This window comes from Danio rerio, chromosome 9 (genome assembly GCF_049306965.1).
Source record: "Danio rerio strain Tuebingen ecotype United States chromosome 9, GRCz12tu, whole genome shotgun sequence".
NCBI classification, from domain to species: Eukaryota; Metazoa; Chordata; class Actinopteri; order Cypriniformes; family Danionidae; genus Danio; species Danio rerio.
The window spans coordinates 54,520,921-54,540,000 of NC_133184.1; the positions used below are offsets into that span (position 1 = coordinate 54,520,921).

A 19,080-nucleotide genomic window follows, 5' to 3' on the forward strand; every position below is an offset into this window, starting at 1 on the left:
TTTACATGTTTGTATCAGTTTCATATCTTCTAAACGCAAATCGTCACTGTTTTGAAGCACACTAACTTACAGATATCTTAAAAATTAATAATACTGATAATAACATATAAAAAATGTATTTTAATTTCTATTAAAATGTTAATGTTAATGTATGAAACACAAATTCCTGACAAATGCATACAATTATTGTATGAAATGTATATTCCTTGACAAATAAACATATCAATAACATGGGTAACACTTTAGTTTAAGTAACAATCCAAACCACTACAGCTTATTACCTGTCCGATAAATTTATTTTTATTACTTGTGTATTTATTTTTGTCAGAAAAATGTTTAGACTGGCGACGCTGTGGCGGAGTGGGTAGCACATTCGCCTCACAGCAAGAAGGTCTCTGGTTCGATCCTGTATGAGTGTGTGTGTGTATGTGTGGATGTTTCCCAGAGATGGGTTGCGGCTGGAAGGGAATCCACTGTGTAAAAACTTGCTGGATAAGTTGCCGGTTCATTCCGCTGTGGCGACCTCGGATTAATAAAGGGACTAAGCCGACAAGAAAATGAATGAATGAATGTTTAGACTAACATCATATTAATGAATCTTTTTCTTTTGTATAATCTCACATGTTGACCTGACACACTTCCTTTTTTTACTGTGCTGCATACTTTTAGAGGAACTGCTGACCAAAAGAAATATATTAAAGAATAAATTTAGGGTTGTTCCAGACTGCTGTCTGGACATGTCACAAGTTGTCATGATGCTCGTAGAAGTTGTGAACTATGTTAAAGATGCACGTAATTGTTCAGTTCTGGTATGCAGAGAAGAGTTGCAGAAAGAGGAAGTATGTCTGGGGGTACAAGGCAAGGCAAGGCAAGTTTATTTATATAGCACATTTCATACACAGTGGCAATTCAAAGTGCTTTACATAAACAAGAATAAAAGAAACAAGTAAAATAAAAATAATAATAATAAAAATGCGTAAAAACACAACAAAACATAAAAACAGGTAAAATGTGATATAAAAGAATGAAGAAGAAAAGAAAAACATGATAGTGCAATTTGTCTTACGCAGCACAGTGCTCATTCAGTAAAGGCACAACTAAACAGATGTGTTTTCAGTCTTGATTTGAATGTGCCTAATGTTGGAGCACATCTGATCATTTCTGAAAGCTGATTCCAGCAGCGAGGGGCATAGTGGCTAAAAGCCGATTCACCCTGCTTTGACTGAACTCTTGGAACTTCTAGTTTATATGATCCTAAAGATCTGAGTGATCTGTTAGGTTTGTATTCAGTGAGCATATCTGTGATGTATTGAGCTTCTAGGCCATTTAGTGATTTATAGACCAGTAATAATACTTTAAAATCTATTCTGAATGTAACTGGCAGCCAGTGTAAAGACCTGAGGACAGGTGTGATGTGCTCTGATTTTCTGGTTCTTTTTTCTGGATCTTTTTTTTTTTTTTTCTGGTTAGAATTCTGGCTGCAGCGTTCTGGATGAGCTGCAACTGTCTGACTGTCTTTTTAGGAAGACCAGTGAGGAGTCCATTACAGTAATCCACCCTGCTGCTGATAAAAGCATCAATAAGTTTCTCCAAATCTTCACTGGAAACAAAGCATCTGATTCTTGCTATGTTTTTGAGATGATAGTATGCTGATTTACTGACTGCTTTGACATGACTACTGAAACTCAGATCTGACTCCAGAGTCACACCAAGATTCTTGACCTTATTTTTTGTCGTTTGACCTTTAGTGCCAAGGTACGCATTTACCTTGAGAACCTCATCTTTGTTTCCAAACACAATCATTTCAGTTTTCTCTTTGTTTAACTGAAGAAAGTTTTGGCACATCCAATTGCTCATTTCATCAATGCATTGGCAGAGGGTGTCAATGGGGCTGTAGTCATTAGGCAGTAATGAGCCAGTACAAGAGCCAAAGGACTGCAGAATGACTGATAAGTGACGTAAAACCAAAACTCCACCTGTTAAGATCAGTTGTGTATATATGCTGGAGTCAGGAAATGTATGTTAGAGCTCTGTCATCAAATTATTCATTTGTATCTAATAAATTACTAATATTTTTGGCATTAAAGAAAACACTTTCCAGGCCTTTTCTTATTGAACACGCATGGAATTGGCTTGATATTCTAACACTATTATTAAGATATTAACTGTTTGTTAGCACTTACAATGTATAATCTTATTTTACATTCCTAATCACTTTACATCCCTAATCAATAAACACACTTGCATAATTAATTAGTACTTTATTAAGCTAAAAATCTTAGTTAAGTGTCTGTAAATCCCTGACAGAAGTATAAAATTAGTTTTTCTTGAACACGGATACGCTGCGCTTACGCTAAACAATATTTTACCAGCTTTTAAAAGGACATTTGAATAAAAATCATGTAGAAAACGCAGAAACGAGTGCACTTGGTCTATACAGCTTAGATCTGGAATAACTTCAAATATATCTATTTAAAACTGCCTCCATATTTTTGTGAGTATTTTAATGCGAGTGCTGACCTGATGGCATAAACTTCTTGTTGTTTTCCAGCATGGGGAAAGTGAACTGACGGAGATCCTCCATATACGGCAGCTGAACGTACAGCAGACACTGAGAAAGAGAAATATGATGAGTCTGGATTATGATATACTGAACAGAAAGCATTCAGTGTTTGTTCTGTTTCATAAAGGGGTGTAACAATTCACAGAACTCTCGATTCGATAACTTCTTGATTTCAGTTTAATATAAACCCACATACTTCATATTTTTTCTTTATGCAGGGAAACGCGGCGCCCACTTGAGGATTGCTGCGGCGGTCGTAAGCATAACGTACAATGGCTGCCATCTTTAGACCATCAAGAGCACGAATCAGAGAGGACAGAGCAACTGCTGCATGCTGAAAACACACAAACAAAACATTAAACACACACAAACTTAAAAAACCACAACTTTAAGAGCTGGGAGAAATGCAGTTTTCTGTTGAATACTAAAACATTACACTGCTATTCAAAAGATTGGGGTCAGTAAACCGTGTCAAATAAATCAATAATCGTGTTCTGCAAGTACATTCAAGTAATCGGTAACAGTACAGACAATAACATTACGTATTTAATAATGACTATTGATCAATAGAAGATTTCCATTTTAAATTAAATGTTCTTCCTTTACACTTTCCATTCATCACATAATTTTGAAAGTGTCCACAAAAATTTAAAGCAGCACAACAATATTTCATATTGATTATAAAATATTACTTCTTACCTATAAAGCTTTAAATAATCGAGCTCCTGTTTATCTAACAAACCTTCTGTCTCGCTACAATCCAGCCTGCTCTTTTAGATCTCAAAACTCAGGGCTTCTGGTGGTACCTAGAATAGCAAAGCCTTCTAAAGGAGGCCGAGCCTTCTCATTTATGGCTCCTTAACTCTGAAATAGCCTTCCTGATAATGTCTGGGGCTCAGACCCACTCAGTCAGTTCAAAACTAAATTAAAGACCGATCTTTTTAGTAAAGCATACTCAATGTGTCACATAGCGATATGATGCATGAATGTGCTCCACGCAGGTGAGCAGGCTTGACAACCACCTGCAGGACACACTCCTCCTTAATACACCAGACACTGTGTTAGAAACTCTTATATGCTTTACATTTTTGTTTAAAATACCTGCTATTTTCATTTATAACACTCTATTTTTGCACGTCATTTAAATACACTATAAACAGCAGCTACGCTAATTAATTTTACGCTAATTGTAATTTCTTTATTCTCTATTTACACATGAGAATACTCATCCCGAGGTCCCCAGAGATTATCCAGCGCCATTGATGATCCAAGACCTGTGAAGAGATAATCTCAAGGTCTCCATAATCCTGGACCAGGCTATATCCTGAGCTGATGCTGTGAGGGTCATGGAGGAATGGAGTGAATGGAGTCCCTGCATTGATCCTGTGGGCCAGCCTGACCACCCGCCGGTGACCTACTCACGCCTGGACGGACATCCAGCTTCTCCAGCCTCCGGCGCCTAGACTGCAGCTCCACCCAGGAAGTTTGGCCAGAAGAATAAAGGTCGTGCCCAACAGAGCTTAGTCTCTCGAGGTTTTTTCCCTTCACTTAGTCAATTAGTGAAGTTTTTTTTCCTTGCCACTGTAACCACTGGCTTGCTCGAATCGAAGCTGCGCTTCCGTAGATTTGCTCTTCACTGTTTGGACCTCCAGCAGTGAAACTTAAACCACACTAAACTAAACTAAACAGAAATTCAACTCTGAAATCTGGACTTTGCTAGAACTATGTTAAGCTGCTTGACACAATCTACATTGTAAAAGCGCTATATAAATAAACATGAATCGCACTGAATATTTCTAACATTATAATAATGATAAGAAATGATTATCAAATTAGAAGATCCAGTTGTTCTTACAATGATTTCTGAAGGAAATTGTGGGTAACGCTTTACAATAAGGTTCATTAGTTAATGCATTTACTAACATGAACAACACATGTACAGCATTTATTAATCATAATTGAACATTTACTAATGCATTATTAACATCCAAGTCCATGCTTGTTAACATTAGTTAATGCACCATGAGTTAACATGAACTAACAATGAACTACTGTATTTTCATTAACTAACGTTTACTAACATGAACAAATACAGAAGTAAATGTACTGTTCATTGTTTGTTCATGTTAACATTAACTAATGAACCTTATTGTAAAGTGTGACCATATTGGGATACTAAAGACTTTAGTAATTATGCTAAAAAGTCCGCCGTACGTCACAGTTTACCTTCTTAAATATATTAAAATATAAAGTAGTTGTTTTAAATGTAAATAATATTTCACATTATTTTTGTTTCTACTGTATTTCTTTTATGAAAAATATTCCCAAAAACATCACAGAACATTAAAACAACATATTATCAATGCATAATCAATATACAGTATTCTTTTTTATAAATTATCTATAAATTGCGAAGAAGATAAAAATCTTTTTAACATTAAATAAAATATTATTTTGTTAATTATCATTTTGAAAAGAAGAATATTTGAAACACATTAATTATATGTGATACTAGGTGTTTTAAGCAAGTATTCAGATGAGAATTATTGGTGATCATTAAAATAACAGCAAAACTTTACAAATGCTTGGTAAAACTCACCTCATCATCTCTGGGTGCAAAGACTTTGACAACTTGGCTTCCCATAAACTGATGACGAGGAATCTGAATCAATTGAACACAACAAAAACAAATAAATAGTCACTATATAGAGTTAAACTCAAAATCGTTAGCCCTACTGTGTATGTTTTTCACATATTTCCCAATTTATGTTGAACAGGGCAAGGAAATTTTCACAATATTTCCTATAATATTTTTTCTTCTATAGAAAGTCTTATTTATTTTATTTTGGCTAGAATACAAGCAGTTTTTATTTTTTTTAAACCATTTTAAGGTCAATATTATTATTTTTTCCCAATATGTTTATTGATTTTTTTCCTTTTGACCCCATCAAGCCTACACAGCACATATCTACACCCTTCTTATATATATGTATATACACTTATACATACACACATATACATATTCAAATAGGTAAATATATATATATATATATATATATATATATATATATATATATATATATATATATATATATATATATATATATACACATACACACAAATACATATACATACATACATATACATACATACACACAATATTTAAATTATATATATATGTGTGACATAAACAATAACACAATAATACAAAAAAAAAGAACAAAAAGTAAAAAAAAAAGGTAATAATAAATAAAAAACATGTTTACAAACACACAATTTACATAATATTCATATATGGTTCCCAAAGATAGTCAAAGTCCTTCTGCTTGCCTTTGATGATATAAGTTAGTCTCTCCAGTCCAATACAGTTCAATATTTAGTTTTTCCACATTTCTATGGATGGAGCATCCATGTGTTTCCAGTATAATGCAATAGCCCTTCTAGCTTGAAGGAAACCAAAATCCAAAATTCTTGTATTTCCAATTGTAAGTTCCTTAGGATACAACCCAAGAATACAGAGCTTGGCATTTAAAGGAATTTTAATATTAAACATGTCTGACATACATTCAGTTATATCTTTCCAAAACTTTTGTATTTTAGGACATTGCCAGAGGCAGTGATATAGTGTACTTTTATCATCTAAACATTTAGAGCACACATCTGGAATATTAGCAGACATATGATGAAGTTTCACAGGGGTTATATACATTCTCATTAACCATTTATTTTGAAGTAGTTTAAACCTGGTATTTATTGTTTGTGTTGGAGCTTTTAAGCAAACTTAATTCCAGTCTGCCTCATCTAAGGTCAATATTATTAGCCTCCTTAAGCAACATTTGTTTTCGAATGTCTACAGAACAAACCACTGTTATACAATGACTTGCCTAATTACCCTAACCTGCCTAATGAACCTAATTAACCAAGTTAAACCTTTAAATGTTACTTTAAGCTGTATAGAAGTGTCTTGAAGAATATCTAGTCAAATATTATTTACTGTCATCATGGCAAAGATAAAATAAATCCGTTATTAGAGATGAGTGATTAAACTTTTATGTTTAAAAATGTGTTGGAAAAATCTGCTCTTCGTTAAACAGAAATTGGGGGAAAATACACAGGAGGGCTAATAATTCGGCCTTCATCTGTACATATTCATAGAGGTAACTATTTTTATTTATGGGGGATGTAATACTATATCCTATCATTATGATCACACAATTTCAAGTCAGAGATTCAGAAAAGCACCATAATGAAGACCCATTTAATAAAACCTACAGAGCAGAATTTGTAAAAATCGCTGACACTGAAGAATTTGTCCTGAACGTGGATGTGAAAATAGCACCATCTGCTGAACGATATCTTACCAGCTCCTGTTTAGTGAAGCCAAGCACAGAGAAACACTTCCCATCATGCTTATATTTCATCTGCTCCTCGTCCACCTTTGAAAACGGCACAATGTCACTTCCATAACGGTAACCTGTAAAAACAACACAAGGCATTAAAAAGCCATAATGATTTCTATACAGTACAGATGATCAGATCAGCTTTACAACAATGAATACATCGAAAGCAACTGTAAAATGTTGTCTTGTGTTGCATGAGTATTTTGTAAGAATAGCCAACAATACATTGCATCAGTCAAAATAATTTAATAATTACAATTTTGTAATTACGGTGGCTCAGAGGCTAGCACTGTCGCCTCAAAGCAAGAAGGTAGCTGGTTCAAGTCTCAGTTGGGTCAGTTGGCATATGGTGAAGTTTGTATGTTCTCCCCGTGTTGCTGTGGGTTTCCTCTGGGTGCTCCGGTTTCCCCCACAGTCCAAACACATGGGGAATTGGAAGAACTAAATTGGCCATAGTGTATGAGTGTTTGTGTGTAAATGCGAGAGTGTATGGAAGGGCATCAGCTGCGTAAAACGTATGCTAGCATAGTTCATTCTGCTGTGGCGACCCCAGATAAATAGGGGACTAAGCCGAAGTTGAATGAATGAATGAATTTTGTAATAGCTGTATCTCGGCCATATATTGTCCAAAACAAACCATACCTTCATGGAAAGCTTATTTATTTTTTAGAACTAAAATACAATTATTTAAAACTAAAATAAAATTATTTTAAATTATTAGCTCCTAATATATTTAAAAAATATATATATATAAAAATAGTATTAATATAATTAAACAGAATACAATTTAAAATAAAAAAAAAAATGTGTGAGGATGTAAGACACTTAATAAAACAATTCTAAAAGAGTTGCAGTTGACAAATTAAAATGACTCAAATTAAATTAATAAACTTACTTTTTTTCTAATATATTTTTAATATACACTACAACACCACATATATAATATACAACATGTTTGAGGTCAGTTTTTTTAAGAAAATTATTCAGTTCAAGGCGGCATTTGTTAAATGTAAAAAAAAATGTTAGATTGTTTAATATTTATTACAATTTTAAATAACTGCTCTCTTATTTTATGTAGTTTTAAATAAAACTATTATTCCAGTCATTATTGCTTTTATTACTAGTACAAATAATAGTAATAATAATAATAATAATAATAATAATAATAATAAATATTAGAGTGATTTATGATTCTAAAGCCTGGATAAATAAAGCTGAAAAATGCATCTTTACAATCACTGGAATAAATTATTAAATTAAATTATAAACTACTTTTGAACAGTTTTTTTTATAGTACAATTACGTTTCACAACTTTACAATGTGTGCTGTATTTTTGATTAAATAAATGCAGCCTTGGTGAGCAGGAGAAGCTAATTTGAACCCATTTAAAAATCCTACTGACCTCAAATGTTTGACCAGTTGTGTATATATTTTAAATTAATATTAAATAATATTATGGCTTATTTTAAAATTAAGAAAGTATGATTCAAAATAAAACAATACTAAAACAACAATGTAGTTGATCTACATTAACTGAAATTAAAATTGAAAAAAATTCTAATATATGCAAAATTATGTTAAATTCTGTGTAATTTGATAATTTGTAAAAAAAAAAAAAAAAAGAAAGAAAAAATGTAAGAAGCAAATAAAATAACACTAATGTAATGTGTAATTATTTAGCGCATTTATCATGTATGACCATACACCCAAAACACTTCACAACCATAAGGAGTATTTGACTCTCCACACCACCACCAGTGTGCAGCATCCACTTAAATGATGCGATGACAGCCACAGGACAACGGTGCCAATACGCTCACCACACACCAGCTATTGGTGCAGTGGAGAGACAGTGATAGTTTCATTATAAAACAAATATAAAACAACTAACATGAGCTGATATTATGATGAATGAGAGCTGCAACAATAAGAGTGGATGTAATATTTGCAGTTTTTGTAATGCACCTTGTATTGTGTCGTCTTTCTGCACCTCAGTTTCATCATCATCGTTCAGACAGTAAACTGTCTCTCTCTTCACGTCATCTCTCTGGTGACTCTGAGCGTCCACAATCGTCCAAGACTTTTTCACCTTTTCCTCTGTCACCTTACGAACATCGAAAACAACATTAGTTCAGGAAAGAAATGCTGACAAAGCAGAGATGCCAAACATGAGTATAAAAAGTCACACCTATTATATTCTCATGCAAAGAGAGTTTTTTTGAAGTTCACTATGAAACTGTGGTGGGGATTGTTAGAAAATGAATTGGAAACTGTGAAAAAACAAACAAACAAACATGTATTTAAAAAGTGAGCTGTTTTAATTTGTTATTCAAAAGTATTTAAAAATTGTTTAATATATCTAGATATAAAAAAACTTTAATCAAATATAATTTGTTATTTAAAATATTATATTTAAGACAACGTAGTGGCGCAGTAGGTAGTGCTGTTGCCTCACAGCAAGAAGGTTGATGGTTTGATCCTCGGCTGGGTCAGTTGGCATTTCTGTGTGTGGAGTTTGCATGTTCTACCTGCGTTCGCGTGGGTTTCGTCCAGGTGCTCCAGTTTCCCCAACAGTTCAAATACATGCAGTACAGGTGAATTGTGTATGAGTGTGTTTCCCAGAGATGGGTTGCAGCTGGAAGAGCATCCGCTGCGTAAAAAATATGCTGGAGAAGTTGGCGGTTCATTCCACTATGGCGACCCCAGATTAATAAAGGGACTAAGCGAAAAGAAAATCAATGAATGAATATTATATTTAAATTAAAAATATTTTTTAAAAGTCTGCTAATTTACAAAAAGAGGTCTAGCAATTTTGATGAATTGGAGTGCAAAAATATTAATAGAAACTTTTTTTTTAATCAAATATCAAACAAAGATACGAAAAAAAGTGTCATTTTTACTAATCTGCAAAACAAAAATGTAATTTTAAATAAAAGTTCTGTCTGTATTTTGGGGAAAGAAAGTCTGCTAATTCACAAAAACTGGTGATAAAGTGGAGTTTAAAAATAACAAAATAGAAACTTTTTTATAAAACAACATAAAAAAAACATCAAAATCAAATGTCTGTCAGTATTTTAGGGGAAGAAAGACTTTCCTTAATTTTATTGAATTAAGGTTTAATAATTTCCATGAAGGGTAGTTAAGCCTTTAAATGTCACTTTAAGCTGTATAGAAGTGTCTTGAAGAATATATAGTCAAATATTATTTACTGTCGTCATGACAAAGATAAAAGAAATCAGTGAAAAATTCACAGGAGGGCTAAAAATTCAGGTCTAGGGTCACTTATAAAAACAAACATATCATGCATTTGATTGATCAACACAAACTCACAGCTTTATATCCAACAATGCGAATAGACAGAGAGCTGCCGATGGTGAGCTGACACGGCCATGCCATCGGCCTCCTTTCAATACGCTTGAAGATGGAGAGTTTCTCCAGAGCGTCACTGCAGAAAACAACACCACAATCACACATCTGCAACAACTGAGGAGGAGGTGAGTGCTATGCGTGCACTAGGGTTGGGCGATGTCGACCAATTTGACATTGTACGATGTCTAATGTCAAAACATCACGATGGACGATGGTGGTGAATTAATTATTTATGAGTAATTAATTCATAACTAATTAATTATTTGTAGCCTACCATTTCAACTACCTGACAAGCATGGTCTTTGTTTTACCCATAACCAAATCATAAATAAATGAAGATAATTTACACACAAATGACCACCTGTCAATCACTTTTTCCTCAGGACTCTGGCATGAATAGGCAGAGTGATCTGTGTCGTTATAATAGGTCGACAAACTTGGTTGGTAAAAAGGTGCAGAACCAACAGGAACCAACCAACAGTATCTGAGGTGTTCGCTAAAATTACACAGTACAAGTGTGAAAGTGAAAGACTGAAGCAGTGTACTGACGGTGTCATAGATATATACACTAGATATCGCATAGGGACTCTGAGCATGCGTCAATAGCGCCGCCACATTGGTACAGTGCTCCCAGGACAAATGTCATTCAACCGCACTAGCCAAGACAGTGTTATTACGTGAAGATGCGGGACTTTAGCGCTGTCTACGGGTGTAGTAGTGAGCAAACAAAAAAAACAAAGCACAAAGGCAGAACATTTCATAGGTAATATTAAGTTTTTTCTGTTTTTGTATGTTCTGAACTTTTGTGCTAATCAGGTCACGTTATTGATGATAACAGTCACTTACTGCATTCACTTTAAGTCAAAGTAGCTCCAACTCGCACTAAACACTCGGCTTATGCTAGTTTTGTTGAATAAAATCAGCAAACAATGCAAAAGAAATATGACAACGAGATGCTGCGCTGCCAGAAACTTGTATTAATGTCGGCTAGTGAAGGAGTCGTTCATAACGAAGATTCATTCACAAACGAATCGCTCCCTCCGTCAGTATGAGAGGTGAAAGCAGGAGAGGAGCTGTGTTTCAGGACATGATTAGATCAAATTTAACAGGGAGGGTGGATAGTACATTTCCATACACTCAAACACAAGCTTTTTGTCAGGAATGCCAGTGCGGTCACTGATCCATCAATGTAGAAAAGTGATGTAAAATTATAACTTTCATAATTAAAAAAAAATTGCATACTAACATCCAGGAAAACCGATCATAGATAAATGTGTATATGTGTATATCTCGGGCTTTGGATGGCCACAGTCCTCCACTGTACCTTGGTCCCGCATTCATTTAAAAAAAAGCGCTACATCTAATGTATATATCTATGTGACGGTGGTATCCATTTGCGCCACTTTGTGGACTCATGGGTGTTTCGGTCTAAATAAGACGTCACCTTAGAATTATAAGGTTCTATCTGACATCTTTGTCAAAATTGAGTTATTGATATATTCTAATTAAATGACAACCTATTTACACTATGGGATGTTTTTCAATAAGTTGTTTCTATTTTAAGACTTTTTATTTAAAAATCAAATGTCACACACATACTGTTCGCTATGGAATACAAAAACTATTGAAACTATTGAACTACTGAAACTCAATATCTCAAAATTATTTAGAACGCAGATAGAACCTTATAATTACAAGGTGACGAAGAGGCGGGTTAAGGTGCATTGTTGCTATTTTGAGAAACTAAAAGACTGTTCAATAGACCAGCTGAAAGCAGGTCCAAAGTCCAGCGCAGAGCGCGTTAGTTGTGTGTTTCGCTTACACATTGCTTAATACATATATGGGGTACAAATATAAAAGAATTAACGGATTAAAACATTAAAAAAGTTATTTTCTACATCAATATAAAAACTACTAGTTTATTCAAGACAATTTGCTTTTGTATATTGTTATTATTATTAGCAGTATTATTTATTATATGCATATTTATATTTGTTTTATTAAAAACAAGCTTAGATTTGCCCACCTGTCAGATTTTGGACCATATGGGGCAGCATGTGTATTAGGATATAACTCAGTTGTTTGACCACACTTCATTATTATTGTTCATTTATTCGTTTGCTGGAAATTAAAACTGAATTTAGTAGGGGTGTAACGATACACTCAGCTCACGATACGATGTGTATCACGATATAATGTTCACGATTCGATACGTATCACGATATTTGGAATAAAAATTGAAAATAAACTGAAATGCAAATTTTACCAAGTAAACTATTTTTTATGTATTTCTTTTGTTTCAACTTGTTAAACTGAACCTTCTTTAAGAAATTAAATTAAACAGGCCTGTCTCTGAAAAATAAAACAATTTAAAAACTTCTTTAAAAATATTATTGAAATGACAGAGACAAAATTAAGGAACAATTTAAGTAACAAAACCACATTTCCAGGTATTTAATTCATATTTAATTCAATTCATTTAGAGATATCTGTAATTACAATTGTGACTAGTCAAAACTCATTTAGAGATATCTGCAAATATTTTTCAATAGAAGTCAATGGAGGAATATGACTAGTCATAATATATTTGCAGATATCTCCAATCTGATTTCGTACTAGTACAATTGTAATTGCAGATATCTCTAATTGTCATTCTGACTAGTCGAATTATAATTATGACTAGTCAAAATATAATTAGAGATATCTCTAAATATATTTATGGTTAGTCAGAACAAAGGTTTAAATGCTAAAACGGCTTGCCATATGCGCGCGTCTATCATCCGCCCTCTGTGGTAACAGCTCACGGTCAGCTCACGTCATGTGTGAATTTGCGGCGGGAACATTATATGAAGACAGAATGATATTTTAGAGTGAATTGTACCTTATAAATACAGTATGTGACTCTTTCAACACCATAAGGAGGTATCCCTGTCACTGTGCAAAGTATGTAAATCACTGTGAAGACTTTAAAACTTAGGATGTTTGTCCCAGTATGCGTGTCAAAAAGCGGACGAGTCTAAAGCAATGACTGTACAACCGAAATGTTGCCAGACGTCTGATTTTGAGAGGATGGGCCATCCTCTATTTCAGCTCCACTCATCTTGGTCTGCTAACATTACTGCTGCTGCAATCTGAACTCACGTGCGACAGCAGGTGGAACGTAGCTCACGTGCAAACAGCTCAACTAATAAGAGAAAGCGGACGTCATATCGTAATCAAATCGTCATAACGCCACGATGCATATTGTGACATTTTTGCATCGCAATAAATCGTACAACGATAAATCGTTACACCCCTAGAATTTAGAAATAGATTTTAAACAAATCTTTGCGCCTTACAAACAAAATAAATTATGTAGGCTAATGGATGTCTGTGCGTACAACACGTTTCCTTATCCATGAAAGAGAGAAAGTGAAAGTAAAGAGGACGAATTGAGTAGGCTCGTTCTTTATCCTCGTGCTGCAGATGATCTGTTTAATTGTTTGCTCACTAGTGAAGTCCATCTAAGGAAATAGCAAATGCGCCATGGCGTGACGCAACTAACTCTAAAAGGGAATGTGAGATGCGACTCTGATTGGTTTAATGCACGTAATGTTAAAAACACTCCCAGAACTCATTAAGAAGATAAGCACAACCCTGTTAGATCATGCACCGGGGTGCAGAGCATATTTTTCCATTCTTAAAATAGCAAAAGAGGATTCGGACACGCCTTTAATGCTTTTGCGCCCTGTGCTTCAGACTTTGCACCCAAATCGTTAAAATAGAGCCCACTGTGTGCATAATTAGACATTTTTTGCTGTCTGCAATTGTTCTTTTGCGCATACGGGTCAGTTTAGGACCATGATCTGTTCATGCTGCAGATCTGATATTGGCTACATCTCTAACAACAATGTGAACAGCCATGCGAAAAAATCGGATCAAGAAAAAAAAATTGATTCGAGCACTATGCCTTGCAGTGTGAACGCAGCTATAGTGACACCAGTTTCTGAACTTGTCTGAATTTATTATCTCCGAGCACTGTAAATCCCTGCACATGTACACTGATTTACTGTCTTCAAAACTTCTACAGTGAAAGATGGACTGAAACCAATTTATTGTACTAGAACTTCATCTACATAAAGCTGCTTTGACAATCTACATTGTAAAAGAGCTATAGAAATGAAGATGAATTATATTCCACGTCACACACTTACTGTTATACAAGCATATGCTTAATAAATAAAAAAATAATTGAATAAGAAAGAATCGTGGTTTTCCTGGAAAAAAACTGTGATATGACAGTTTTGTCCCAGCCCTAACCTGAATGTGTAGACCTCCTCCAGGCCGTCCTCGTCCTCCAGGCTGCTCATGATGTGTTTGACCATCTCCAGGCCTTGTGTTTGTTGGCGACTCAAGCCTTTTCCTGGACGGGACGGAGGCGCTGAGGGTCCTGCTGCATCACCTCCACCTCCGGCTTCATCCTCAACATCCACAGGGAACGGCAAACTGAACCAAACAAAACAAATCAATACAGAAATACCAATAATATAGAGAACTAACATGTGCACGTTCAAATCACAATGTATTTATTGTGTTTTAATTTATTATCTACTAGTGACATATTATATCTTATAAGCCCCATGTACAGTTGAAGTCAGAATTATTAGCCCCCCTGAATTTTACCCCCGTTTATTTTTTCGCCAATTTCTGTTTAAAGGAGAGCGGATTTCTTCAACACATTTATAAACATAATAGTTTTAATAATTCATTTCTTATCTTTGCCATGATGACAGTAAATAATATTAGACTAGATATTCTTCAAGACACTTCTATACAGCTTAAAGTGATATTTAAAGGCTTAACTATGTATTTAATTAGGTTAACATGGCAGGTTAGAGTAACTAGGCAAGTTATTGTAAAATTATGGTTTGTTCTGTAGACTATTGGAAAAAAATATAGCTTAAAGGGGCTAATAATATTGACCTTAAAATTATGTATTAAAAATTAAAAACTACTTTTATTCTTGCTGAAATAAAACAAATAAGACTTTCTCCAGAAGAAAAAATATTATCAGACATACTGTGAAAATTTTCTTGCCCTGTTAAACATCATTTAGTAAATATTTAAAAAAGAAAAAAAAAATTCAAAGGCTAATAATTCTGACTTCAACTGTATATTACTTAGCAAAAAGTATTTTTTTTTAATTTTATCATAAAAATGTTTTTTAAAAAATGTATTTGTTTTTAAACTAAATATTCATAAATAAAATAAGAACCTCCCAACTAGAAAATTACATAAAATAAATGACACCAAAATCATTTATTTTCTACAATTTTTTTTATCCATTTAGCAATGTATTATTAACAAAGTTTTGTAAAGAACTACCATCTTCATATTTAAATAAAATTGTTTTTCAGTATTTGTCTATTTAGAGCAGGGGTCTCAAACTCGCGGCCCGCGGGCCATTTGCGGCCCTCAGTGCAATATTTTGTGGCCCGCGCCGACCGCTGTACTCTGACAGAATCAGCGGAGCGGGGAGAGAGAGCGCTCCCCGCTCCGCTGATTCTATCCGTACACAGCGCGCTTGTCACTCAATGCGCGTTGTCGCGCGCGTTCTGATCAGCTGTGTTGTCGCGCGCCTACTGAAGGGCGGGACCGAGGGTGTGTCGCGTCGCAGGGCCACTTTTGATCATTTTGGAAGGGCACTTTCTATGCAAGACTAAAAAGGGCATGTGCTCTGCACAGGTTGAGCCCTATGTGTGCACGTGCCTGCCCTGTTGATATTATAGGTAGATACAGACTGGTACAGACTGATGTGACTGGAGTGGGATGGGGGTGTTTTATTTATACATATATACGCCTTTTTTTTAGGTGAGGGAATGAAAGTTTTGAGTGAGTTCCCCCACTTTTTTCCCTAGGACTTCAATAAGTCAAAGTACAGGTCTAGATTTAATGATGATCATCTTCAAGCCATACTGAGGGTCTCAACTGCTTCCGCTCTAAAGCCAAATGTGGTTCAGATTTGTGAGAAGAAGCGCTGTCAAGTCTCTGGCAGCAAGAAGTAGGCAAAAGATGCCATGTTCAGAAGAACTGTTCATAATCTTCACTCAATGTTCTATTAATGTTCAGGACACTTCATGTTCAGAGGAAATAATTAAAACTGTTAATAATGACATTTGAGGACTTTTTTTTTGTGAAATCCCTTATGCGGCCCAGCCTCACCCAGACTTTGCCTCCTGCGGCCCCCAGGTAAATTGAGTTTGAGACCCCTGATTTAGAGCTTTATCTTATTAATATTTCATCTTATTACCCCCTGTATATTATTTATTAAAAGTAATTTGATATTGATTTTTTTTTTTTATAAAAATGTAACATTTTTTATGATTTATCAGTTTTTAATAAACTCAACCCCATGTGTTTCACTCAAGTCCCCGTATCGGAAAATAGAACATTTTATTTAAAATTAATTTACAGCAAAATTATTTATTATTTATACTGATTTTAATCTATTATGCAATGTATGAACAATAAACTTTTGTAGAGAACTACCAATTGCATATTAAAAATAAAATGCTTTTATTTATTATGTTTTTTACCTTAATATTACCTTATTATCCATGTATATTTTCTATTAAATAAAATACATATTGTTTTATTTTAAAATGTAACAACTTTTATGATAAACTTTTTTTGTTCATAATAAAATCAAAACCCCATTCATTTTGCTCACAAACATTTGTAACTCTTAACTAGAAACAGAAATCAAAAATTTAAATGAACTTAATAATAATAAAATAAAAAGCCAAAAATATTTTCTTTTCTTTGTCATTTTATTTTATGATCTTTTTTACAATGTATGCATATACAAGAGAGATAGAGTTTTAATTTTGTTGCCATTTTAGCTTCTTTGGCTATGTCATGATAATAAAAAAACAGATTAAGTTTACCACATTTTATAAATACCACTTTTCTATAACTATAAAAATATTCTAACAATTAAAAGTCATCAACAGCAATAAATAATATACAAGGTTAAATACATAAATAATAATGATAATATATATTATAAAAATCTAAAACAGTTTTTAAAGGTTTACTTTTGATTAAAAACATCTACAATTTTAGAAGGATTGACATTTAAAAATATTTCATTTAAAGTCTCTTCAGATAAAAAAATTGTTGTCTGATAACATTAAAAATGGGGCATTCCACAAGAATATATTTAACAGTTTGGTTTCTGTAGCAATATAGACATTTTGGGGATTCTTCACCTTTGAGTAAATGTTCATGCGTGAGTCTCATGTGTCCAATGCGGCATTTTCTATAAACAATCTCATCATGTCTGGAGTTAAAAAATAAATTAGATTTTCTTCCTTTTTCTGGATGAATTTCAAAAAGTTTATTTTCTGGGCATTGATCTCATTCTGTTTGCCATTATAGCCTTTTATTAGTTGCTTTAGATCCGAAGGTGGGCTTTTGCACTCCTTTTAGCTTTCCTGTAAGGGCTGTTTTTTCGGCTTTGTCGGCTTGTTCATGTCCAAATAGTCCAGTATTTGCCCTGGGTTCCAGCAGAAGACTATATTAAAAACTTTCTCTGTAGTTCGTTCACTTTGATAAAAATGTCAATAATAATGTGATGCATGGATATACAATAAATGGTAAATAACAAATATCCATATAAAATAAAATAAGATACTAACAAACCTTCTCTTTGTACCATCTGTCAAGCTAAATCTGTTCTTCTTAATGTTTTTTTTTACTATATTGTTATTCATGCACTTATTTATTGTCTATTAGTGCTATTATTGTTGTTAAAGTTTATCTAATTACTTGATTATACTTAATTATGTCCTGTCACCGAAACAAATTCCATGTGTGTGTATAGAAATTTGGCAATAAAGCTATTTCTGATTATGACGAATTTTAAATATCAAATCTGGGCCACTTTGCATCTTATTTTGAGGGAGAACGTCCCTGTTATAAACATATACTGTAGCATCTGACAATTGATGACATAAAAGTGCACAGCTTTTTTTCCCCAAGAATAATCTTTTGGCCTGTCAGTATAAGTAATCTTTCTTATTCTTATTTCTTACAAAAACTGCAGGGTGATTCCAGCTTTCTTCAGGTTCTGAATGATAATATCCAGCTGATCTTCTGAAGTCTGGATGTTCAGATCCGTCAGCAAGGCGATGTTCAGACGATCATACTTCTTCCCCCTTAAAACAGATGAAAAGAGTGACAGAAGCATAAAAAACTCCTTTAGAGGGCATAAATGCATTTAAAGGAACAGGAAAATGGTGCTAAACTATCTCACATGGTTTCATTCTGCAGAAGGTCCATGCAAACCACCAGAGCATCGAGCCCTGATGAAAATGTCAAGGAACTTTAACACATAAAATACTAATAATATCATTTATTGTATTAGTGACTTTCATGTTCAAAACTTATAGGCCTTATGACCTTTAATATTTTAATAATTTAACAGGGTTATTGCTATAATAAACTGAAACTAAAATAATCATTGCTTGAAATAAAATAAAAGGTAATGAAAAGGTTTAATAATAATAATAATAATAATAATAATACATTTTATTAATAATGTGCTTTACTCAGTCCCGAAGCGCTAACAGGCATACAAGGCAAACAATGCAGAACAGTAAAAACAGTCAAAAAAATAATAAATAAAAGACCGCAATAAAATATGAATGATTCAATACAACTGAATGATAAAATAACAAAAATAATCAATCAAAGTTAAAAGCAAT

The 19,080-nt window shown here is 33.7% G+C and overlaps 1 protein-coding gene across 1 annotated transcript in view; it reads right to left on the reverse strand.

Annotated features, from left to right (window-relative positions):
• xrcc5 (X-ray repair complementing defective repair in Chinese hamster cells 5) overlaps positions 1-19,080 on the reverse strand; it is a gene marked incomplete at its 5' end in the record, with an annotated part of 36,467 nt that overhangs the window by 16,716 nt on the left and 671 nt on the right. The window contains 9 exon segments of the mRNA NM_001017360.2: positions 2,521-2,611; positions 2,760-2,897; positions 5,163-5,225; positions 6,925-7,037; positions 8,930-9,068; positions 10,295-10,409; positions 14,633-14,818; positions 18,409-18,531; positions 18,630-18,678. Coding sequence (NP_001017360.2) covers positions 2,521-2,611; positions 2,760-2,897; positions 5,163-5,225; positions 6,925-7,037; positions 8,930-9,068; positions 10,295-10,409; positions 14,633-14,818; positions 18,409-18,531; positions 18,630-18,678 — 1,017 coding nt within the window.